This window comes from Neoarius graeffei, chromosome 6, assembly GCF_027579695.1.
Source record: "Neoarius graeffei isolate fNeoGra1 chromosome 6, fNeoGra1.pri, whole genome shotgun sequence".
NCBI lineage: Eukaryota > Metazoa > Chordata > Actinopteri > Siluriformes > Ariidae > Neoarius > Neoarius graeffei.
The window spans coordinates 40,527,225-40,553,920 of NC_083574.1; the positions used below are offsets into that span (position 1 = coordinate 40,527,225).

At 42.6% G+C, this 26,696-nt stretch overlaps 2 protein-coding genes across 5 annotated transcripts in view; one reads left to right on the plus strand and one right to left on the minus strand.

Annotated features, from left to right (window-relative positions):
* cmip (c-Maf inducing protein) overlaps nt 1-9,551 on the plus strand; it is a 101,296-nt gene extending 91,745 nt beyond the window's left edge. Inside the window, exons 20-21 of the mRNA XM_060923645.1 lie at nt 6,154-6,224; nt 6,308-9,551. Of these exons, the coding sequence (XP_060779628.1) occupies nt 6,154-6,224; nt 6,308-6,361 (125 nt within the window). The 3' untranslated portion in view covers nt 6,362-9,551. The remainder of the gene's footprint in view (nt 1-6,153; nt 6,225-6,307) is intronic.
* Nucleotides 9,552-11,919: 2,368 nt separating this feature from the next.
* plcg2 (phospholipase C, gamma 2) overlaps nt 11,920-26,696 on the minus strand; it is a 95,552-nt gene continuing 80,775 nt past the window's right edge. For all 4 annotated transcript variants that reach the window (XM_060923649.1, XM_060923647.1, XM_060923648.1 and 1 more), the window contains 5 exons: nt 24,995-25,109; nt 24,640-24,819; nt 15,608-15,696; nt 15,252-15,448; nt 11,920-12,378 (listed from right to left, as the gene is read on the minus strand). In XM_060923649.1, coding sequence (XP_060779632.1) covers nt 12,336-12,378; nt 15,252-15,448; nt 15,608-15,696; nt 24,640-24,819; nt 24,995-25,109 — 624 coding nt within the window. In that variant the 3' untranslated portion in view covers nt 11,920-12,335. The remainder of the gene's footprint in view (nt 12,379-15,251; nt 15,449-15,607; nt 15,697-24,639; nt 24,820-24,994; nt 25,110-26,696) is intronic.

Below are 26,696 nucleotides of genomic sequence, written 5' to 3' on the forward strand. Positions count from 1 at the left end.
TTATTCAGTGTAATTACTGAAGGAACATATGAAGTGGGCGATAATCAGGGAAGCAACAAACTGTCCAAATGTCAGATCAAATGTCATTTATTAAGTCAATAGGTTTCTTTTTGCTTCAGTAATTTCCATGTGGTTGTTCTGGTGGTGGTGGTGAACACTTGATGAATCAGATTTATTATTGGTAGACAACACGGAATCTGCCCACTTCATTTGCACAAACCTCACCCACTGTCGCTTTAGATTAGTGTCATTTCTCAGAAATTCATGAACTGAATGTCCTGTTGTACAGTGGTGCTTGAAAGTTTATGAACCCTTTTAGAATTTTCTATATTTCTGCATAAATATGACCTAAAACATCATCAGATTTTCACACAAGTCCTAAAAGTAGATAAAGAGAACCCAGTTAAACAAATGAGACAAAAATATTATACTTGGTCATTTATTTATTGAAGAAAATGATTCAATATTACATATCTGTGAGTGGCAAAAGTATGTGAACCTTTGCTTTCAGTATCTGGTGTGACCCCCTTGTGCAGCAATAACTGCAACTAAACGTTTCCGGTAGCTGTTGATCAGTCCTGCACACCGGCTTGGAGGAATTTTAGCCCATTCCTCCGTACAGAACAGCTTCAACTCTGGGATGTTGGTGGGTTTCCTCACATGAACTGCTTGCTTCAGGTCCTTCCACAACATTTCGATTGGATTAAGGTCAGGACTTTGACTTGGCCATTCCAAAACATTAACTTTATTCTTCTTTAACCATTCTTTGGTAGAACGACTTGTGTGCTTAGGGTCGTTGTCTTGCTGCATGACCCACCTTCTCTTGAGATTCAGTTCATGGACAGATGTCCTGACATTTTCCTTTAGAATTCGCTGGTATAATTCAGAATTCATTGTTCCATCAATGATGGCAAGCCGTCCTGGCCCAGATGCAGCAAAACAGGCCCAAACCATGATACTACCACCACTATGTTTCACAGATGGGATAAGGTTCTTATGCTGGAATGCAGTGTTTTCCTTTCTCTAAACATAACGCTTCTCATTTAAACCAAAAAGTTCTATTTTGGTCTCATCCATCCACAAAACATTTTTCCAATAGCCTTCTGGCTTGTCCACGTGATCTTTAGCAAACTGCAGACAAGCAGCAATGTTCTTTTTGGAGAGCAGTGGCTTTCTCCTTGCTTAGAAGTTACCCTGGGGTCCTTTGTGACCTCGCCGACTATTACACGCCTTGCTCTTGGAGTGATCTTTGTTGGTCGACCACTCCTGTGGAGGGTAACAATGATCTTGAATTTCCTCCATTTGTACACAATCTGTCTGACTGTGGATTGGTGGAGTCCAAACTCTTTAGAGATGGTTTTGTAACCTTTTCCAGCCTGATGAGCATCAACAATGCTTTTTCTGAGGTCCTCAGAAATCTCCTTTGTTCGTGCCATGATACACTTCCACAAACATGTGTTGTGAAGATCAGACTTTGATAGATCCCTGTTCTTTAAATAAAACAGGGTGCCCACTCACACCTGATTGTCATCCCATTGATTGAAAACACCTGACTCTAATTTCACCTTCAGATTAATTGATAATCCTAGAGGTTCACATACTTTTGCCACTCACAGATATGTAATTCTGGATCATTTTCCTCAATAAATAAATGACCAAGTATAATATTTTGTCTCATTTGTTTAACTGGGTTCTCTTTATCTACTTTTAGGACTTGTGTGAAAATCTGATGATGTTTTGGGTCATATTTATGCAGAAATATAGAAAATTCTAAAGGGTTCACAAACTTTCAAGCACCACTGTACACTTTAATAATTGTTAAGAAAAGCTATAGTTTTGTTCGTATGAATTTCACCGTTCGAATACTGTTCAAAATTTTATATCGTCTACAAATTCACATTTGAAAGGCCAGTTGCCTAATGTCATTCAGTCTGTCTATCGTAATATTTGTATGCTAAATTATCATTGCCAACTGATGTTCAAAATCGATCCTCATAAATGCATATCGTTACTGAAATAGTCATGTATATTAAATTGTTTTACAGCACAATTATTTTATGCCCCATGTAGTGAGCAGATATAATCAGTAGAAAGCCCTTTGTGATTTGAGAAGGATTAAACAAAACCGTTGTTGTGTGAAGAAGTTGAAGCTCCCAGTTATTGTACAAAATGAGTTAAAATATAACTGTCAAGAAATCATTACCGTGGAGAAATCCATAAAATCAAATGTTAAGAAATGATTTACTATGCTTAAGAAAATGACAGTTTTTCCTCCTGTGGTCTGTGCACCATGAACACGGTAACATGCTACTGTAATGATGTATGTTAAAGAATTATTGCTTAATATTTAGATGCATTTGAATAATTTTTTTTTTCTGTCATTAAAATTCAAATACACACACACACACACTGACAAAGAGTTTAGTAAACAAACTGTTCTACACGGTGAGTATATGGCCTTTCAAAATTGTAAGGTGTCTGTACATCATGAATTGCACAACCACAGGCATCGAAGTGTGTTATGGATCTGTGTAGTCGACGTCTCCATCCTTGGATTTTCCACCCAAGCGACGTCAGCGTTTTGGTTGATGCAGAACAGTGGTTCTCAACTTGGGCAATCCGTGAAGCAGAGCAAAGTGATGAGTGACATTTTAGTTTACATACAGCAGTGGAAATCGCATCTCGTTATTATCAAATGGATTGTCCAACCCCGATTCCAAAAAAGTTGGGACAAAGTACAAATTGTAAATAAAAACGGAATGCAATAATTTACAAATCTCAAAAACTGATATTGTATTCACAATAGAACATAGACAACATATCAAATGTCGAAAGTGAGACATTTTGAAATTTCATGCCAAATATTGGCTCATTTGAAATTTCATGACAGCAACGCATCTCAAAAAAGTTGGGACAGGGGCAATAAGAGGCTGGAAAAGTTAAAGGTACAAAAAAGGAACAGCTGGAGGACCAAATTGCAACTCATTAGGTCAACTGGCAATAGGTCATTAACATGACTGGGTATAAAAAGAGCATCTTGGAGTGGCAGCGGCTCTCAGAAGTAAAGATGGGAAGAGGATCACCAATCCCCCTAATTCTGCACCGACAAATAGTGGAGCAATATCAGAAAGGAGTTCGACAGTGTAAAATTGCAAAGAGTTTGAACATATCATCTACAGTGCATAATATCATCAAAAGATTCAGAGAATCTGGAAGAATCTCTGTGCGTAAGGGTCAAGGCCAGAAAACCATACTGGGTGCCCGTGATCTTCGGGCCCTTAGACAGCACTGCATCACATACAGGCATGCTTCTGTATTGGAAATCACAAAATGGGCTCAGGAATATTTCCAGAGAACATTATCTGTGAACACAATTCACCGTGCCATCCGCCGTTGCCAACTAAAACTCTATAGTTCAAAGAAGAAGCCGTATCTAAACATGATCCAGAAGCGCAGACGTCTTCTCTGGGCCAAGGCTCATTTAAAATGGACTGTGGCAAAGTGGAAAACTGTTCTGTGGTCAGATGAATCAAAATTTGAAGTTCTTTATGGAAATCAGGGACGCCGTGTCATTCGGACTAAAGAGGAGAAGGACGACCCAAGTTGTTATCAGCGCTCAGTTCAGAAGCCTGCATCTCTGATGGTATGGGGTTGCATTAGTGCGTGTGGCATGGGCAGCTTACACATCTGGAAAGACACCATCAATGCTGAAAGGTATATCCAGGTTCTAGAGCAACATATGCTCCCATCCAGACGACGTCTCTTTCAGGGAAGACCTTGCATTTTCCAACATGACAATGCCAAACCACATACTGCATCAATTACAGCATCATGGCTGCGTAGAAGAAGGGTCCGGGTACTGAACTGGCCAGCCTGCAGTCCAGATCTTTCACCCATAGAAAACATTTGGCGCATCATAAAACGGAAGATACGACAAAAAAGACCTAAGACAGTTGAGCAACTAGAATCCTACATTAGACAAGAATGGGTTAACATTCCTATCCCTAAACTTGAGCAACTTGTCTCCTCAGTCCCCAGACGTTTACAGACTGTTGTAAAGAGAAAAGGGGATGTCTCACAGTGGTAAACATGGCCTTGTCCCAACTTTTTTGAGATGTGTTGTTGTCATGAAATTTAAAATCACCTAATTTTTCTCTTTAAATGATACATTTTCTCAGTTTAAACATTTGATATGTCATCTATGTTCTATTCTGAATAAAATATGGAATTTTGAAACTTCCACATCATTGCATTCCGTTTTTATTTACAATTTGTACTTTGTCCCAACTTTTTATGAAATCAGGGTTGTATATATTGAGGTCGTGTAGTTGGTGGCCTGTTTGATGATCACTTGAATTCAATGGGTTTAATCCAAACCTGGAGTTGGAAAAACTTTTTTGTTCCAACTAAGGTGGAAAAGTTGGATTCTAAATAATGTCAGCTTTCATGTCATGTGTTCCGTCAGTGAAAAGGTCAGGAATAGAAAGCTTTATGGCTCTAATGCTGCCTTCAAGTGTTTGGAAAATTGCATTTAGGACTTGTGATGCATTCAAGGAGAAGCAGCTACGCCCCCGCCATTAAATGTCGATAGAACCATTGTTTTTATGGCTCATGTTTCCAGAAATGGACCAAAGCAGTCTTGGGCAAAAGAGAGAGGTTGAGGAAGAGAGGATGTGCATCAGGTGTCAGATACTTACTTATTTACTTGGGCCCTTCCTGGAGCATAGGCCATCGACAATCTCCCTCCTCCATCTCGTCCTGTCTTGGACTAGCCTCTCAAGCGTGTTCCAGGTGTGGCCCCAGCTCTTCATCACAAGCCTCAACATCACGCCTCCAGGTGTTTTTGGGGCGTCCTCTTTTCCGCTTGCCCTGGGGATTCCATTTTAAGGCTTGCCTTGGAACACTGTCTGGCTGTTTCATCAAGGTGTGGCCAATCCATCTCCATTTACGCCGACTGAGTTTGTATTTTGAATGGGTTCCTGACCTGATCGTTCCCAAAGATCTTCGTTTGTTACTGTCTGTCCGTCTTCTCAAACAGTGTCGGATAAATTAATTGAATTCAAGAAAATGACCCCAAACAGAGGTTCAGCAGTTACATTCCCTTTAATCTGTAGTTATGTTTATGAAACGGACTTTGTTGAAGCGTTGTCCTACACGCACGTTTAAAGTGCATATTTCGGTTTTTGTTTTTTATATTTAAGAATGTCCCTTTACACACTCATCCAGAAGGGTAATTTTGCACAAGGCCATCTGTCTACAGCAGAAAAAAATAAAATAACAAAACACGTCTGGAAAAATCCCAAGGGAGTCTGGAGCCAGATTCGTGACGTTATCTGCGGAAGCGCCAGCAGGCTGCGCGAGCTTTGCACGGTTTCAGTGCACAGCCTGTGTACACCAAGCGCTCCCATTTCTCTCTCATTGTCCGGTCTTTTGGAAACGATGAGTACTAATCCCATCAAGATCGGTGTTGCTACACCCTCCTACGGTACATCTGTTAACCATTTTAATAATTACGCGATAACGTTGAAGAAATTTGCAGAAAACCACCAGGTCGTTTTCTCATAAACAAACCAGCGCTGACGTAGGATTCAGAGGGAGGCGTCCCGCACGCGACGTCACGAAAATCAGTGTTTCCCAGGAAATCCAAATACCAAGTTTTTTCAGAGGCGGACCGATTCACCTCACTGAATTTTTCTGGTATTGCGCAAGGTAAAAAAAAAAATTGCAGAGAATGCAGAATGTGACAGATATTTGACCAAAGTTTAATATAAAATAGGAGAATTACATTGATCTCGCGCCTGAATTTACCCGTGATATGCACTTTAACGTACAGCACGATAGTATGAAATAAATTGACGGCTTCCGCTGTTTGTTGGTGCCATCCTTCTCTCTACAGCTGTTGCTGGTGATTTTACTACTTTTGTTTGTTTGATCATTCATGTTCTCTGAACTCGTAATTGCAATATTTCCAATAGCACATGAAGGCCATATAAGACACCAAAATATTGTGCACATTTAAATCCTGTTCATGAAATGAATCTGTTCCGACGGGGTCTGCGGAATGGGTTCCCTGATTCTGGGCACCTCTGATGTAGAAGTACAAAAAAAAAAAAAAACCTTAATAGATTTCTTCCTGTGTGTTTTGCTTTCCAGCGATGAAGAGCCTGTGCAGTTTGAATATGAACAGCACTAAACTCACTGCAGACACCTACGAGGACCTAAAGGTACCGTATTCGGCATGTTCTGAAAATCCAATTGATTTTTCTTCTATGAAATCCTTCATCCTCGTCTCTCCTCCACCCAACAGGCCAAACTCCCCAACCTGAAGGAGGTGGACGTTCGTTACACGGAGGCCTGGTAAACGTCCTCAACAGAATCTCCGTCATCATATAAACAAGCATAAGGATCTGCTGACACCGTCAAGACACCGAGCCTTTAACATCATCACAATCAGTAATTTGCAGACGAGGACCGTCTTTATAGGAACGCTCTACAACACCAAGGACCTCGTGGTGACACGAGGCCAGCATTTGTCTCGTGTCCTCATCACAACACAGAAAGGACTTCCTTTGTAGCCACATTAAAAGCGCAAGAAATATTTATAGTGACGTCGCGAAATGAAAAGGAGGCCCGTGATTCTATTTATATCACAGAAGGAGACTTTAGTGCTTCCCCCCCTCCCCTCCCCTCCCCTCCCCTCCCCGACTGTGCATCCTAGTTTTTCACCACTCGAAGGCATATCAACCCAATTGGCTGCAACTGGTTCTCCTTGAAAGTGTGTCTGAAACAAAACAAACGGCACCACTTTTTTTTTTTTTTTTTTTTAATCCACCTCCTCCCCCTAAGATCAGAGACTTCAGAGTTCAGAAGCCGACTTTCCTGCCTTCATCACTTTTTTTTCCTTTGGTTTTTGTTGCTTCTGCACGGGGAGCCGTTCCCCCAGAGGTGCACCCTGACTGGCAAGAGCCACATTCCAGTACAGTTTTGATGTCGCCTCTCTGCGGAAAAAAATCCGCACATCCGTGCTTGGTCCTCTCGGTTCCAGTTCTGCCATTTTTCTATCCATCACAACCCGATGCTGTTGCCTCTGATGTAGAAAGGTGGTAGCCTGAGTGTCCACGACTGTAAACACTCATATATTTTAACCTCTCTCTCTGTGTCTCGGTCTCTTTTTCGAAAATTTTTTATCAACTTGAATGAGCATATTTTTCCACACATCTCTGCTTTCATAAATTGTGTGTTTATACAGTATAAAGTATATATCGATATCTATCTATATTCCCTTTTGACATTGTAACAATTTCAGGAGCTCGGTTGTACAACCCTACTAGACAGAAGAATTTTATCTTTTTTTTTTCCTTTGTTTTTTGTCCGCATTTCTTTGGGCTTCTTTGTACAAAGTACAAGTTTTGTTCATGCACCCATATTTGAGTCTGCGCTTGTTTGGAAGGTAGTCTGGGACTCCTCCTCCTATTTATGAAGCTTCTTTCTTCTCAATTTTGGCCCCGGCGTTTCCTCACAATCCGTCTGTCCTCGACGAACTTTTTGTCCCGTTTGTGGAGTCAAATCAGCCAAGCTGGTGCCTACAGGACGTTTTCTACAAAGAGTGCACCTCTTAAGAAGTGGCGTCACGATCGCTGGATGCAATCCGTGTAAATATCTTGGCACACGTCATCCGCGTTGGTGAAATGTTCGATTGATTTCCTATAGCGCTCGCTTATCACATATGACCTACGACGAGATGTCGTGCACATTTATAAGAAATCAACCGTCAAGACACATATATATATATATATATATATATATATATATATATATATATATATATATAATTTTGTAAAACGGTCAAGAGTTATTCATGTGCTTTTATTTTTTATTTTTTCCCATTTAACATTTCCAAAGGTTTTCCTGTTAATGGTCACCAAGTCAGGTAAACATTAGAAGGAAGAGATAACGGAGCGTGGTGTTGATTTGTGCAACAAAGTGTCTTCTGTAAACATCCATATATAATATGCAAACGTTCCTGCACGTGGTTCGAGCTGACGGCTAATTGAGCGCTTTGTTTAGACGTAATACTAGATTTGGATTACAGCGCCCTCAGAAACTCTACCAGACTGCTCTCTTCTCTTCTCGCCTCGTCTCGTCTCGTCTCTCCCTGCACTTCCAAGCACAGACAGATCACGCTCCGGTTTGCTACCCCAGTCCTTGACCAGTCTCTGATTGGACAGTTTGGTTTTTTGCCATTCTTCTGATTGGTCCAGTGGAGGAACCTGAACTGTACGGTAGCTTGAACGGAGCGTGGAGATGGACACCGTGCACCGAGACTTTAATACCGTGGATGGTAGGAGCACAGAGGTCCATCGTGTTCTACCATCTCAGGTCCAGATAAAGACGCTGCGTGGTTGCATCCTGTATAATGTATATACAAGTGTATATAACTTCCCTCACCCACTCTCTGTCTGTCTGTCTGTCGTATAATTCTTTATTCGTTTCTTTCTCATCTTTTTGAGAGACTGCTGTTGCCTTCATTTTCAGGATATGTCTACATGTATGGTCAGCTTTTCCTCCCCCCTCAGACCAAGTGCACTGTAATAACCTTCAAAATGTCATCTTTTAATTGTCACTTTAGTCTATGTTTTTTGAATTTCTTTTTTTCCCTCCTCTTGCTGCATGTACATGTTGCATTAGCAGATTTTTTTTTTTTTTAATTTTGTAATTTAATTTTGAACGCTTAAATCAGATAAGCATCAGAGGAAGGAAGAAGTGAGCGTGTAATTTCCAACCAAGAACTTCAGGAGTGCGCTGTATGCAGCGGAAATGTAATTAGTTGCCATTATAAGTGAGAAGACAATCCGGTGTAATGGTTGTGAACTTGCGAGTTGGCTCAGTAGAGGAAATCTGATGTCTTTGTTCCCACTACAAGTCCTCCGAGATGTCTGGAATGGTTCTGCTGTGTAAAGTGGGCCATGTCTCGGCGACGGAGAGCTACATATCCTGACAAGGTCCCCAATCATTACTTTGTGGGAAGTGTCTCCAAAAAAAAGGGCAATGGGGCTAGAATAAATCGGGAATCAATTTTTTTTTTTGGGGTATAAGAAGTGGGGATGACTGACTATTAGTCATCTGTCTGTTTCGTGTTGCTCACTGCTTTTGTCTCTTCGCACACCTTCCTACCCCCCTCCTACGATATTATTACAATTTTTCAGCGGTTTCTAAGAAAAAAAGGGAAAAAAAAAAGAGCTTTCTATCATTTCAAATTGTGACCGAGTCTTAATGTGGTGATGAATGGGACGTCTACCACTGCAGTCCCCGCCTGGGTGCAGTCATGTACATAAATTAACTACGTTTCCCATGATTCCTGGAGTTTTTTGCAGATAGAACTGCTGCCTTTATTTCTTCCTGTCTGTGTTTTTAAATGCTTCTACAGCTGGGTCGCTGCTGCTGCTCTGTGGCTGTTGTAATGACAATACAAGACCTTGAACAGGAAAATAAGTCAGCTACGATGTGAAATAATTTCAATCAGAATAAACTGTCTGTGAATATGTTTCAAATGCAGAGATGTGATCATTATTGCACCACACTGTATTTCATAGCACAATAGACACCTTCATACTGAAGCAAGACACAGACCGGCGTTTAAAGCCACTGATTAGATTCTTAATGATATTTAAACACTACAGAGATTTGAAATGTATTACTAAAACCTTTTTGTATTAATTAATAGCCTTGAAATTCAAAATAGTTTGTCAGAGATTCACATTGTAAAATTCACAAAACGTGCATTTTTAAGTGTTTGTTCGTTTCTTTAGATTCAGTAATTGGATATTTAACTGGAGTTTGCATGTTCTCCCCGTTGCTGTGTGGGTTCCCCCACAGTCCAAAGACATGCAGGTTGGGTTAATTGGTGGCTGTGTGAGTGAGAGAGTGAGAGGGAATGGTTGGTTGTCTCTGTTACCCCTTTTCCACCAAATCAGTTGGTGAAACAGAAACCGGGTTTTCTGTTTCCACTGACAAAGAACCGGTTCCAGGGTAGCACCAGCTCTTTGCTGGGCTAGAGGAAAGAACCGCTTACGTCAGCGGGGGGGGGCGGAGTTGTTAAGACCAACAACAATTGAGGTATTTCACCTGACGTCACAGGGTCACGTGACGCCCCGGTGTCCGCCATTTTGGACGGCAAGCTAGCTAATGTCAACAACAGTAGCTAGTATGTTACTGTAGCAATGTTTACGTTCAGTCATTTGGATGACTGTTAAAACCTTTCAGTCTCAAGTTTTTCCTTTACTGGATTTACTAGTTCACTGAGCCAGCGAGCCCCGGAGCGCTAGCTAGCCGGCCAGCGAGCCCCGGAGCGCTAGCTAGCCGGCCAGCCAGCCCCGGAGCGCTAGCTAGCCGGCCAGCCCCGGAGCGCGCTCAGTAAACTAGTAAATACAGTAAAGGAAAAACTTATAACGGGCCATGTCTCAACAGACTAAGAAGTTATTTCAATGACATTTAATAACATTTTGTTTATCCTGAGGACCGAAAGTAAATGAAAATGTGAACAAATCTTAGCTGTCAGTGAACAATCCTGGTGGAAGCAGGTAAATGTCATTCTCTAAGCCTGCTAACCTCAATTTTTGCAAATACCTCTCCCTCTGCTCGCCCTGTAAATGCCCTACGTCGCTGGATAGTGAAGGTGTTTTCTGCATCTCGCTCCTTTTTCTTTTATGTTTTTTGTTTGTCGCCTTCCTCGCATTCAAACTGATTCGAGCCGTGCCGTCCAAAATGGCAGCATCACATGACTTGGTCACGTGAGTGAAATACCTCAATAGCAAGACCGCGAGAGGGCGCCATTTTTAAATAAGCGACAAGATATCATGGATGCAGTAAAGCAGCAGTCATCCATTATTGTTGTTGCTGCTGCTTCTTCTTCTCCGTGTTGTTGTTGCTTCGATGTTCGCGCCAAGGTTTATGCAAATGCAGCGACGTAACTGACATGACGTAATGACGTGGCTCCCCTTAGCACCTCGAGCTATGGAAAAGCAAACTGGTTCTCAGCTGGTTCGCAAGTTGAACGAGTTGTGAACCAGCACCAGCACTGGGCCCGAACCAGCCCTGGAACTGATTTGGTGGAAAAGGGGTATGTGCGGAGTTTGCATGTTCTCCCCGTGTCCGCGTGGGTTTCCTCCGGGTGCTCCGGTTTCCCCCACAGTCCAAAGACATGCAGGTTAGGTTAACTGGTGACTCTAAATTGACTGTAGGTGTGAGTGTGAATGGTTGTCTGTGTCTGTGTGTCAGCCCTGTGATGACCTGGCAACTTGTCCAGGGTGTACCCCGCCTTTCGCCCATAGTCAGCTGGGATAGGCTCCAGCTTGCCTGTGACCCTGCACAGGATAAGTGACTACGGATAATGGATGGATGGATATTTAACCAGTCAAATTCAGTTGCACAATTACGGTACTTCATTCCTCCACCCCAGTAAATTTTGTAAACTGAATTTGACTGGTTTAATATCCGAAAACCCAATTCCTGAATCTAAAGAAACAAACGTACATAACTGAACCTGAGTTGTTGAATCTGAATTTGTAAACACTGGAGGGAAAAAAAAAAACTATTTGAATATAGTTGGCTTTGTTCAGAAACGGGAATGTCCGTTTCCGAACACTGAATTTTCATTCCTACGTTCAGCATCAGTAACTGCTTTATCCTGACCAGCGTTATTCACACCTAGGGGCAGTTTAGTCACCAGTCCAATACTGGCATGAGTTTGAGGTTTTGTTTTGTTTTTTTAACATGTTGACCATGCACAGAAACTCTACAGTAACACGAGCTCAGGATCGAACCAACAGCCCTGGAGCTGCGAGGCAGTAACACGATTAAGTCACTCCCCCCCCCAAACCTTTCTATCCCGTCTTGCCCTTTTAACACCACACATCAATATTTTTAAAAAGTTAATTCTTTAGCTTAGAGCTTTATTATTAATATTATATTATTTCATTAAACATTTGGCAGGAAATAAACCACAAACATTTTATTACACTACAAACAAATATGAATTGTAGTTTGAGTAGCACGATTCAGCCAAACTGCTTTTCTTCATGTAAAGGCGTTTCCACAGTTGCAGCTCTTCACAAAAAAAAATTAATTTTTTTGCTGAAGTCAATAATCAGAGTCGTTGAGCATCTGACAGCGTTCTCACCCCGTAACTTTCCACTCTGGAAAGCAAAACTATCACAACTCCCATCTGATGTGCTTTTATCTGCCTGTTGTGTGGGTTTCAGCAGTGGAGCAGCTGCGTGAGGGAGAGGAAGTCTTATAAATAGAAGACATGGGTAGGGGACGTGGTGAGCACTTCTTCACGAGTAGAACTTGCTGTTGTTGATCTTCTTCTCTTTCATCCTGCAAGGGGAAAGAGAGAACACGTCCGTGTTTAAGGATCACAAATGAATAAGGCTGTGGCCAACTAAAATTTCTGACCTCTGACTAGGAAAACCCAAACACCCTCAGTGTGGAAAGTTGGGAAGGTCTCAGCATGTGATGTCAAAACAACATGGCTGGCCACAGCACCCGCAATAAACAAAGGAGCACTTCAGATCAGTCAATATACAGATGTTAGCTTATTAAATCTATAACATTGACTATCCAGCTCACTTTTGTGGGGACAACTACATCATTCACCCCAGTGAGCACAGAGGTACGTACTGTAAATGTCACTCATCCCCATTAGCATGGAGGAACTTAAATACATCACTCATCACAATGCACTGGTAAATACATTACTCATGCCAGTTAGCACTGAGGTAAATGCACAACTCCTCCCACTTAGCGCACAGGTTAATACGTCACTCCTCCCAGTTGGCGCCCAGGTCAGTACGTCACATCTCAATTATCACCAAAGTTAATACGTCACTCATCCCATTTGGCGCCCAGGTCAATACGTCACTCATCCCAGTTGGCGCCCAGGTCAATACATCACATTTCAATTATTGCCAAAGTCAATAAGTCACTCATCCCATTTGGCGCCCAGGTCAATACGTCACATCCCAGTTAGCGTACGGTTACTACATCACTCATCTCAATTATCGCCAAAGTTAATACGTCACTCCTCCCAGTTGGCGCCCAGATCAATACGTCACTCCTCCCAGTCGGCGCCCAGGTCAGTACGTCACATCTCAATTATCGCCAAAGTTAATACGTCACTCATCCCAGTCGGCGCCCAGGTCAGTACGTCACTCCTCCCAGTTGGCACCCAGGTCAGTACGTCACTCCTCCCAGTTGGCGCCCAGGTCAGTACGTCACTCCTCCCAGTCGGCGCCCAGGTCAGTACGTCACTCTTCCCAGTCGGCGCCCAGGTCAGTACGTCACTCTTCCCAGTTGGCGCCCAGGTCAGTACGTCACTCCTCCCAGCTGGCGCCCAGGTCAGTACGTCACATCTCAATTATCGCCAAAGTTAATACGTCACTCATCCCATTTGGCGCCCAGGTCAGTACGTCGCTCATCCCAGTTGGCGCCCAGGTCAGTACCTCGCTCATCCCATTTGGCGCCCAGGTCAATACGCCGCTCATCCCATTTGGCGCCCAGGTCAATACGCCGCTCATCCCATTTGGCGCCCAGGTCAATACGCCGCTCATCCCATTTGGCGCCCAGGTCAATACGCCGCTCATCCCATTTGGCGCCCAGGTCAATACGCCGCTCATCCCATTTGGCGCCCAGGTCAATACGCCGCTCATCCCATTTGGCGCCCAGGTCAATACGCCGCTCATCCCATTTGGCGCCCAGGTCAATACGCCGCTCATCCCAGTTGGCGCCCAGGTCAATACGTCGCTCATCCCAGTTGGCGCCCAGGTCAATACGTCACTCATCCCAGTTGGCGCCCAGGTCAATACATCACATTTCAATTATTGCCAAAGTCAATAAGTCACTCATCCCATTTGGCGCCCAGGTCAATACGTCACATCCCAGTTAGCGTACGGTTACTACATCACTCATCTCAATTATCGCCAAAGTTAATACGTCACTCCTCCCAGTTGGCGCCCAGATCAATACGTCACTCCTCCCAGTCGGCGCCCAGGTCAGTACGTCACATCTCAATTATCGCCAAAGTTAATACGTCACTCATCCCAGTCGGCGCCCAGGTCAGTACGTCACTCCTCCCAGTTGGCACCCAGGTCAGTACGTCACTCCTCCCAGTTGGCGCCCAGGTCAATACATCACATTTCAGTTATTGCCAAAGTCAATAAGTCACTCATCCCATTTGGCGCCCAGGTCAATACGTCACATCCCAGTTAGCGTACGGTTACTACATCACTCATCTCAATTATCGCCAAAGTTAATACGTCACTCCTCCCAGTTAGCACAGAGGGAGGAAATTCTGTAATTCCAAGTTCCAATTTCCCACTTCTGGGTTAAAGCAAACGCTGCGTAAATGAAAGCACATGTTTAAAGTAACAATATAGAAGCAACTTTCAGCTTAAATGCCCCTGAAATTAAACTTGGTGTTTCGCAGTTTCTGGGGCGCGGTGTCTGGGTGGGAAATGTTAAAAATTGTTTTGGAGATATTCTCACTTAAATTTCCTTGTTCATCACTTGATTAGAAATATCTGACTATTTGTATCACAGCAGAACGTTACGACTGTCTCATTAAATACTCCTTGACAATGTATGTGCTCTGCCCCAGAGGCGTGTCATGCTGTAAATTAGCAGTAATTAGCTAATTAACAGTAAACATGGTTAATCAGTGTGATTTTGGCTGTGATTAGTGTTTTGAAGAGGGAACAAGGTTAGGGTGGTTCCAGGCATTTTTCAGAGGAGTTTTAACAACGTGGGGACAGTTCAGTGCTGGAGTATTGCTTCCTGAGCTTGAGTTAGAATGAGATTCGGTCTTTCCACATCATCGGGTTTCTCATTAATCCCTTCGCTCTTCTCCGTATTTAGCTAGCTCGCTAAGCTACTGTCAGATTTGTTTAGTTTCAGCAGGGGTAGGGCATATTCCAAATACTGACTAGTGTGTAAGTCGCTCTCTGCCGTCCTGTTTCAGAATGAAACGGGTCAACATGCCGAGTCTAATCACAGCAACGCAGCCATTTCACACGGACTGAAGTCTCCATGGTGCTGATATGCTGACGAACGCAAAAGCCTCAACTTTGGTCACTAGATCAAGTTAAGCATGATACAGAAGTGTATATTCCTGGCATTCTGTCCTTTTATAAATGTTGATCAACCAACTCGGGACATGGCGCTGGTGTGAGCTCACGGAGTTTATTGGCACTCACTTCTGCCTGCATGCTTCGTTGATCTTCTGGAGCTGATTTTCGTTCGATTTGAACTCTTGCAGGAGGACATCGTGGCGGTTCGAGGGGGCAGCACGCTGGAGGTCAGAGTGTGTGTCGTACAAGAAGAGCTCGTTGCACAGCTCGGCTTGTCTTTTTCGCAGCTGGCTGGAGGAAGAGTACAGCTCCTCCTCTGCTTTCTGATATAGAACCAAACAAACATTCACCAGATCATTTTGAAAATCAGGATGAGTAATCTTATGACTAATTATATTCATATAATATAGCTGTGCTATTTTCATCTTGGGTTACAAAATGTGAAACTCTCAACTGAGAATCGGATTGTGTTTTTCCCGTACCTCGACCTGCTGAATGTCTACGTACACCAGAAGAGAAGCGAGTTCCAGGTTCTCACTGTAGCCGTTCTTCAGAGGAACTGAGCGATATCCTGACAGGGAGAGACACAAACACACACACGCACCACTCCTGGTCACCTCAGAATGGTCTGTTATGACATGGAGGGCTTGATTTGAGGATATCCAATGGGATGTCGTCTTCCCAACAGGATCCCTCGTGTAAAACTGCCGTCCATGCATGTCACTGTGTGATAATACTATTACACCTACAGGTGCTGGTCATATAATTAGAATATCATGAAAAAGTTGATTTATTTCAGTAATTCCATTCAAAAAGTGAAACTTGTATATTATATTCATTCATTACACACAGACTGATATATTTCAAGTGTTTATTTCTTTTAATTTTGATGATTATAACTGACAACTAATGAAAACCCCAAATTCAGTATCTCAGAAAATTAGAATATTACTTAAGACCAATACAAAAAAAGGATTTTTAGAAATGTTGGCCAACTGAAAAGTATGAGCATGTACAGCACTCAATACTTAGTTGGGGCTCCTTTTGCCTGAATTACTGCAGCAATGTGGCGTGGCATGGAGTCGATCAGTCTGTGGCATTGCTCAGGTGTTACGAGAGCCCAGGTTGCTCTGATCGTGGCCTTCAGCTCTTCTGCATTGTTGGGTCTGGTGTATCGCATCTTCCTCTTCACAATACTCCATCGATTTTCTATGGGGTTAAGGTCAGGCGAGTTTGCTGGCCAATTAAGAACAGGGATACCATGGTCCTTAAACCAGGTACTAGTAGCTTTGGCACTGGTGCAGGTGCCAAGTCCTGTTGGAAAATGAAATCTGCATCTCCATAAAGTTGGTCAGCGGCAGGAAGCATGAAGTGCTTTAAAACTTCCTGGTAGACGGCCGCGTTGACCTTGGACCTCAGAAAACACGGTGGACCAACACCAGCAGATGACATGGCACCCCAAACCATCACTGACTGTGGAAACTTTACACTGGACCTCAAGCAACGTGGATTCTGTGCCTCTCCTCTCTTCCTCCAGACTCTGGGACCTTGATTTCCAAAGGAAATGCAAAATTTACTTTCATCAGAGAACATAACTTTGGACCACGCGGCAGCAGTCCAGTCCTTTTTGTCTTTAGCCCAGGCGAGACGCTTCTGACGCTGTCTCTTGTTCAAGAGTGGCTTGACACAAGGAATGCGACAGCTGAAACCCATGTCTTGCAGACGTCTGTGCGTGGTGGTTCTTGAAGCACTGACTCCAGCTGCAGTCCACTCTTTGTGAATCTCCCCCACATTTTTGAATGGGTTTTGTTTCACAATCCTCTCCAGGGTGCGGTTATCCCTATTGCTTGTACACTTTTTTCTACCACATCTTTTCCTTCGGGCGGCACGGTGGTGTAGTGGTTAACGCTGTCGCCTCACAGCAAGAAGGTCCGGGTTCGAGCCCCGTGGCCGGCGAGGGCCTTTCTGTGCGGAGTTTGCATGTTCTCCCCGTGTCCGCGTGGGTTTCCTCCGGGTGCTCCGGTTTCCCCCACAGTCCAAAGACATGCAGGTTAGGTTAACTGGTGACTCTAAATTGACCGTAGGTGTGAATGTGAGTGTGAATGGTTGTCTGTGTCTATGTGTCAGCCCTGTGATGACCTGGCGACTTGTCCAGGGTGTACCCCGCCTTTCGCCCGTAGTCAGCTGGGATAGGCCCCAGCTTGCCTGCGACCCTGTAGAACAGGATAAAGCGGCTACAGATAATGAGATGAGATCTTTTCCTTCCCTTCGCCTCTCTATTAATGTGCTTGGACACAGAGCTCTGTGAACAGCCAACCTCTTTAGCAATGACCTTTTGTGTCTTGCCCTCCTTGTGCAAGGTGTCAATGGTCATCTTTTGGACAACTGTCAAGTCAGCAGTCTTCGCCATGATTGTGTCGCCTACAGAACTAGACTGAGAGACCATTTAAAGGCCTTTGCAGGGGTTTTGAGTTAATTAGCTGATTAGAGTGCGGCACCAGGCGTCTTCAATATTGAACCTTTTCACAATATTCTAATTTTCTGAGGTACTGAATTTGGGATTTTCATTAGTTGTCAGTTATAATCATCAAAATTAAAAGAAATAAACACTTGAAATATATCAGTCTGTGTGTAATGAATGAATATAATATACAAGTTTCACTTATTGAATGGAATTACTGAAATAAATCAACTTTTTTTCATGATATTCTAATTATATGACCAGCACCTGTATATTAACTCAAATCATGTGACTGTGTATGTCAAACCAATTAGGGATTAAGGTAGAGCATGCACTGTGGAATTCTGGGTTGCCAGATTGGACAGACTGCTTTAAATCGAATCACAATTTTAAACCTAAGCCACTTTAAAGCGAGACGGCCTTTCGATTTCATAAAATCAGTGAAATTTAGTTCCCTCTGAAATTTAGTCATTGTGATACGTTTATTTCTGTAATATCTCAAAAAACAGGCCATTCTGTGGCTGGGAAGTTATTTCATTTGAGGGGATTCCTGAGCAAATAATGCGCATGAAATCGCTCACTTTGCGCAGTCATGCAGACAGAGGAAGTCTGTGTGCGCATGACCGTGCACTGACGGTTACATCATTCTGTCGCTAAACAAACAGCTGATCACACCGAGGTGCTCGCTGACCGCCGATATTTATTAGTTTGGTCCTGTGTTTCCTTTCCTTCGGATATAACATAACGTCTTTTCTTCTCGCTTTCCGTTACTGTAGTTGGTCTTTCACGTTTCATTCACACACGCCCTCCATTTTTCTCTCTTGTTTCAAATCTGTATCCCACAATGCCTTGCGTGAACGGGGAAAGCCCACCACGTGATGCATGATGTAGTATCTCGAATTGGGTCACGGTGAAGCAGGAAAAACTGGCAGAGAATTTAGGGCCATGTGGCCCTGAATTCATTAATTGTTCTCATCTCATCTCATTATCTGTAGCCGCTTTATCCTGTTCTACAGGGTCGCAGGCAAGCTGGAGCCTATCCCAGCTGACTACGGGCGAAAGGCGGGGTACACCCTGGACAAGTCGCCAGGTCATCACAGGGCTGACACATAGACACAGACAACCATTCACACTCACATTCACACCTACGCTCAATTTAGAGTCACCAGTTAACCTAACCTGCATGTCTTTGGACTGTGGGGGAAACCGGAGCACCCGGAGGAAACCCACGCGGACACGGGGAGAACATGCAAGCTCCACACAGAAAGGCCCTCACCGGCCACGGGGCTCGAACCCGGAACCTTCTTGCTGTGAGGCGACAGTGCTAACCACTACACCACCGTGCCGCCCCATTAATTGTTCTATTTTAAAAAAAAAAACTAATAACTGGAAGTCTGTGATTTGAATTCAGTAGCTTTCAGTCCACTAAACAAAAATAATTGGGTGTTGGGAAAATGTTTATGACCTACACTTGAAAAATCTGAAAGGCAGTCTATGTTTAAGCTGCTGCAAAATTACATTAAATGAAACTTGTACAAAAGAATGGCATTGCTTATTTCCAAATCAACCTGGTGCCTTGTCCAGGGTGTACCCCGCCTCTTGCCCATAGTCAGCTGGGATAGGCTCCAGCTTGCCTGCGACTCTGTAGGACAGGATAAGCAGATGATGGATGGATGGATGGATGGATGGATGGATGGATGGACGGATGGACATTTCCAAATCAATGGGATTATGAATATTTTCAGTTTGTGCAGCAAAATTTGGCAACCCTATCAGAAATTCACCCTTGGTGGATGTTAAATGGTGCAGCACTTCTGTATAAACCTTCAAAACACCCAAAGTAAACAAGATGTAGAGTTTGGTTAAAAATGAGAAATGACCGGGATGATAATTGGTGCCATCCAGTATTCCATACACTTTTCCTTTCCCCACTAATAAAGCAATAGGATAATAAACTACATTTGACAGTCATGTATTAAATATAAACAGGGTTTTTTCATCTGCATTATAAATGGTTCAGTGGCTTTATATACAGTGGTGCTTGAAAGTTTGTGAACCCTTTAGAATTTTCTATATTTCTGCATAAAAATGACCTAAAACAACATCAGATTTTCACACAAGTCCTAAAAGTAGATAAAGAGAACCCAGTTAAACAAATGAGACAAAAATATTATACTTGGTCATTTATTTATTGAGGAAAATGATCCAATATTACATATCTGTGAGTGGCAAAAGTATGTGAACCTTTGCTTTCAGTATCTGGTGTGACCCCCTTGTGCAGCAATAACGGCAACTAAACGTTTGCGGTAACTGTTGATCAGTTCTGCACACTGGCTTGGAGGAATTTTAGCTCATTCCTCAATACAGAACAGCTTCAAATCTGGGATGTTGGTGGGTTTCCTCACATGAACTGCTCGCTTCAGGTCCTTCCACAACATTTCGATTGGATTAAGGTCAGGACTTTGACTTGGCCATTCCAAAACATTAACTTTATTCTTCTTTAACTATTCTTTGGTAGAACAACTTGTGTGCTTAGGGTCGTTGTCTTGCTGCATGACCCACCTTCTCTTGAGATTCAGTTCATGGACAGATGTCCTGACATTTCCCTTTAGAATTCACTGGTATAATTCAGAATTCATTGTTCCATCAATGATGGCAAGCCGTCCTGGCCCAGATGCAGCAAAACAGGCCCAAACCATGATACTGGTTTCACAGATGGGATAAGGTTCTTATGCTGGAATGCAGTGTTTTCCTTTCTCCAAACATGAGGCTTCTCATTTCAACCAAAATGTTCTATTTTGGTCTCATCCTTCACAAAATATTTTTCCAATAGCTGTCTGGCTTGTCCACGTGATATTTAGCAAACTGCAGATGAGCAGCAATGTTCTTTTTGGAGAGCAGTGGCTTTCTCCTTGCAAGCCTGCCATGCACACCATTGTTGTTCAGTGTTCTCCTGATGGTGGACTCATGAACATTAATATTAACCAACGTGAGAGAGGCCTTCAGTTGCTTAGAAGTTACCCTGGGGTCCTTTGTGACCTCGCCGACTATTACACGCCTTGCTCTTGGAGTGATCTTTGTTGGTTGACCACTCCTGGGGAGGGTAACAATGGTCTTAAATTTCCTGCATTTGTACACAATCTGTCTGACTGTGGATTGGCGGAGTCCAAACTCTTTAGAGATGGTTTTGTAACCTTTTCCAGCCTGATGAGCATCAACAATGCTGTTTCTGAGGTCCTCAGAAATCTCCTTTGTTCGTACTATTATACACTTCCACAAACATGTGTTGTGAAGATCAGACTTTGATAGAGCCCTGTTCTTTAAATAAAACAGGGTGCCCACTCGCACCTGATTGTCATCCCATTGATTGAAAACACCTGACTCTAATTTCACCTTCAAATTAACTATTAATCCTAGAGGTTCACATACTTTTGCCACTCACAGATATGTAATATTGGATCATTTTCCTCAATAAATAAATGACCAAGTATAATATTTTTGTCTCATTTGTTTAACTGGGTTCTCTTTACCTACTTTTAGGACTTGTGTGAAAATCTGATGATGTTTTAGGTCATTTTTATGCAGAAATATAGAAAATTCTAAAGGGTTCACAAACTTTCAAGCGCCACTATATGCTATGGCATGGGAAAATTTTCTGCTTTAACTGATTTCATTTCTCCTCACTTCAGAAGTGAGACCCTTAAACAGGACATTTTTTTTTACCTGGACAACACAACATGGCATTATATTAGATCTAAAACAAAAATTATTTTATTTAATGGAGCAAAAAGAGATAAAGGAGATGAGAGAAGTAATATTGTCACTTCTATGTAAGTATGTGCTGAGAATAATGATTCTACATACTGATGACAGATGATGGTTTTTTGTTTGTTTTGTATCATTTAATCAAAATGCATTTTGTTTGCTAGATAGATTTTACATTACCCAGAAAATCATTACAGGCTGTATCAACTCAGCAATTACCATACAATAATGGTAAAAGGTGAAGAAAATGTTGATTATTGTTCTCGTCTGTTCACTGGTTGATGGAACTCGCCATTTCACATGCCAGGGTTTCTGCAGGCTTGAACAAGTTCAATTTAAGACCTTTTTAAAGACCATAACAGGTTAAATTTAAGACTTATGCCGCACAAAAAAAAAAGAAAGAAAATTGGGAGAGCCTGAATTACTTTCAAAATAACAAAATTTATTATCATTGTGCGCTCTTGCATTAATGAGGAACTAAGTTGCAGTGGAGCCAAAGACATCCCACAAATCACTTGAGGATGAGGCATTCAATTCCATACGGTTTGTGTGTTGTAACGTTACAGTTCGCACGGAGTTAGCTGATACACCGTCTCGAGATGTGCTTGGACCTGACAACGGTGAACAAAATTGAGTGATGGCATGCGAATGTTGCAGACTTTTATGGGCAGCCTGGTGCTTCTCCGCTTTCGCGTGCGATTCCAGTGCCTTTACACCCAGGGTGCTGAGTTTGAGTGTTCTTTTGCACAATGTGCAGTACGCCTCAAACGGATTGTTTGGTACGCGTTTTAACCAGTCTACGAAATCATTGCGTTCAAGCCAGCAGTCGTTAAACTTGCATTTGCCCATTTTGCTACAAACCGTGACAATCTCCCTCGCTTCTTTTAGGCTCTACTGTCTAAATGCGCGCGTGCCATGCCCTGTGCATCACCATGCCAACCGGGCTAGACGCCGGATTCCACTGTGTCTCATTTGTAGTTTGCAGCGTAGCCTACTGACACTAAGTAGGCCTAGCCTATATGACTAATTATGAATATCACCAACGCATTTAACAAAAAAAAAAAAGCGAATGGGGTAAACGGACGCAAGGATTTAAGACTTCACAAAATTACATTTAAGACCTACAATGCAAAATATGCTCGTATTTTAGACTTTTTAAGGCCTTAAATTAGGATTATCAAATTTTAGACTTTTTAAGACTCCGCGGAAACCCTGACATGTGTTTTCATTTGCAGCTAAAGCGCTCATCCTCCTCTACAGTTTAAACTGGTTGCGGTTTTTTGGACCAGTGGTAGTTTATGGACTGCAAAAAATGATCTCTTGTTAAAGGAACAGTCCACCATACTTCCATAATGAAATATGCTCTTATGTAAATTGAGACGAGCTGCTCCGTACCTCTCCGAGCTTTGCACGACCTCCCAGTCAGTCAGACGCAGTCAGACGCGCTGTCACTCCTGTTAGCAATGTAGCTAGGCTCAGTATGGCCAATGGTATTTTTTGGGGCTGTAGTTAGATGCGACCAAACTCTTCCACGTTTTTCCTGTTTACATAGGTTTATATGACCAGTGATATGAAACAAGTTCAGTTACACAAATTGAAACGTAGCGATTTTCTATGCTACGGAAAGCCCGCACTATAATGACAGGCGTACTAACACCTTCTGCGCGCTTCGGCAGCGCATTGATACGGAGCTCAGATATCAATGCGCTGTCGAAGCGCGCAGAAGGTGTTAGTACGCCTGTCATTATAGTGCGGACTTTCCATAGCATAGAAAGTCGCTACGTTTCAATTTGTGTAAGTGAACTTGTTTCATATCACTGGTCATATAAACCTATGTAAACAGGAAAAACGCGGAAGAGTTTGGTCGCATCTAACTACAGCCCCAAAAAATACCATTGGCCATGCTGAGCCTAGCTCCATTGCTAACAGGAGTGACAGCGCGTCTGACTGCGTCTGACTGACTGGGAGGTCGCGCAAAGCTCGGAGAGGTACGGAGCAGCTCGTCTCAATTCAGATAAGAGCATATTTCATTATGGAAGTATGGTGGACTGTTCCTTTAAGAGAAACTCTCTTTAATATGGGTGAATTTATCTATTTTTCTATGAATAATTTCTACGAATATGTCTATGTTTATTAGAAGGATTATTAGAACTCAAATATATGATTGTTTAACTTACTTTTAGACGCTTTTACTCATTTTAAGCTTTAAACTTTCTTCTTCTCTTGGCAGATCATTTTGCTTATTTTAAGCATTTAATCCGAGAAACAAGCAAAATGATCTGCCAAGAGAAGAATTTAAAGCCTGAAATGAGTAAAAGCATCTAAAAGTAAGCTAAATAATCTTATATTTGAGTTCTAATAATCTTCTAAGAAGAAATATCAGATACATTCACCAGGCTTGTAGTACTCAAGTCCGACTCATGCCCTAATTTTAAGGACTCGTGACTTGACTTGGACTTCAGCACTGATGACTCGGACTCGTAAATTGAAGACGAGGACTCAGATTTTTTTTTTCTTTATTTTTTTAACATGCCATAATAATTTGGCATAAGATACTTATCTACATTAATTTTTGTACTAATTTCATGCACGAGTGAACACATCTGCACACTTTGGCGCGTGCATCAGATAGACTCTCCGGACAGCGCACGCACCAGATGGACTCTCGCATGTGCACCATAAATGACTGCACCTGCACAGGATTAAGGCACAATCAGTGCGCCTATATAAAAACTGTGAAAACGCACTTACTTTGCGAAGTATTGAGTTGCATTGCTGACATGTTACTGAGCTTTATTTCCTTGTTTGGTTTCCTGTTTCTCGTCTTTGATTCTGCCAAGTCTACGCTAGCCTGTTTGTGCTTTGCGTGACCTGTTGCCTGTTTCACTGTTTTACGATTTTGCCTGCTGTTCTGGATTGTTTACCGTCTTCACTTGTATTAATAAAAACACACCTTCTGCATTTACATCCGTCTCCCAGCCATCTCTGACAGAATACTTCACACTCCCTGACAAAGAGAAGCACATTCACCTGTTCATACGCCATGTTCTGGAACAATGTTAATGGCACTAAAACAGCCACCGTCACACGGTGCGGTTGGAGTCTTGTTCTTGGACTCGACTCGAAATTTTTTTGAATGACTCGGACTTGAATGCTGGGGACTCGAGACTGGACTCGGACTCGAGGTTTAGTGACTCGACTACAACGCTGAAATTCACCCATATTAAAGATATTTTCTCTTAACAAGATGTCATGTTTGTCAGTGTGGATATCTCCTGCGTGTCTTACCTGAGCGAATGCCCTTCACAGGGAAGGTAGCCTGAGCGAGAAAATTGGGGTCTGAGAACATGTCCTCCTCAAACACCACAAAGCGCAGGAAGCTTAGCTCTGGTTCATACACGGTGAAGGTGACGATCTCTGCATCCTGCCGGTCAGGTCCGAGCCACACAGGGTTCAATCCGTTATCATCTACACACACAGAGAGAAATGCTGCACATACCTTTACAGGCTCGGGTGAATCATCAACAGCAACCAACATTTACTTCAAAATGTTTAACAACGCATTATGAACAGTCATGATTTCAGTCTTTCAGGAAATCTTTTTTTTAAACTCTTGCCACTCATCCGTCCCCCTTTTTCTTACGGCAGACTGTGGTCTTGAACTTGAAGGTGTCATCGGTCTGGCCACACAGCTCGATCTCCACAAAGGGGTTGGAGATACTGCGGCCTGTCTTGGGAAGATGTCTGGCTGCTAACACCTACAGTAAACATACACACAACCTAAAATTACTGTGGTTCTCAAAGTGGGCTCTGTGTCCTTTTATTAAAATTTTAATATGGTCACAGTGGTAGATATCACTCCGGACATTTTACAGTTATTATACAAATCTTTAATTCTTGATATTTATTTAGCATTTTTGGAAGAAAGACTTCAGGACAGGGGCGGCACGGTGGTGTAGTGGTTAGCGCTGTCGCCTCACAGCAAGAAGGTCCGGGTTCGAGCCCCGTGGCCGGCGAGGGCCTTTCTGTGTCCGTGTGGGTTTCCTCCGGGTGCTCCGGTTTCCCCCACAGTCCAAAGACATGCAGGTTAGGTTAACTGGTGACTCTAAATTGACCGTAGGTGTGAATGTGAGTGTGAATGGTTGTCTGTGTCTATGTGTCAGCCCTGTGATGACTTGTCCAGGGTGTACCCCGCCTTTCGCCCGTAGTCAGCTGGGATAGGCTCCAGCTTGCCTGCGACCCTGTAGAACAGGATAAGCGGCTAGAGATAATGAGATGAGGCTTCACGACAGCAGTGTCTGTAGTTTCTTGCTAACAAACTGCATTTCTTTGTCATATTAACGTATAATAAAAGCAAGGCTGGTGAGGAGGATGTGAGTGTTTATAGCTCCTCCAACATAAATGGCAATAGGAATGAACCGCCTCAAGATTAAATGCATCTCGCAACAGATAAAAATCATGTGGTGTTCTTTATTAAATAATAAAACTTAATATTGGTATAAGAGGAATAAAATGCCGTTATTGGAAAATAAGCAGCTTCAGTGTGGTAACATGCAACTTCACATCAAACCACCTCACTATCGATTATTTCTCTTTAATATAAATACGGAGGTGATTAAAGGACATCGCACATGCTGATTGGTCGAAAAACATGGACTATTTCTTAATAATCACCCCGAGCGACTCGGCAAAACGGCGGCCAATCGCTGTCACCGTGATTGAGGAAGAACTTCAAATTATGTAAGAAAATGCTGTTCCGAAAAGCACTGAAGATGCTCCAAAGTTTGGTCTCAAACTATTCAAAGGTCAGGTGGGATTGTGATTTATTTTTCTATTTCAAAACAAAGTATTTTATGTGGCTTGGCATAAATAAGTGACACAAGTCTGCACGGCGCCTTTATTACATTTGCATGCCAATTTTGAAGTTTGAAATAAATAACTTTTTTTAATATGATTTTTAGAAAAATAAATCACCTGTGTATTTATACTAAAACAATTATTCGCCTCAGGCTCAGTGAATATCGGTGAATAATTACCTCGACTTCATCTCGGTTATTGTTCACCGATATTCACTTCACCTTCGGCAAATAATTGTTAAATAACCGCATGCCCCATCATACTTTATTCCTTACGTCGACTGTACCTCTGGTCAACAAGTCACTGGAACTGAACGGGTTTAAAATATGGCAAAGGAATTTGAATCCATATGAGTGATTCCACGCTTATGGGTACTGAAATGGGGACATGAACTTATTCACCTAAAACCATTTCTTTTTTTACCATCAGGTCACAAAACATGTAATCTTTAATGAATGATATGTTAAAAGATAACTTTAATTTTCTGA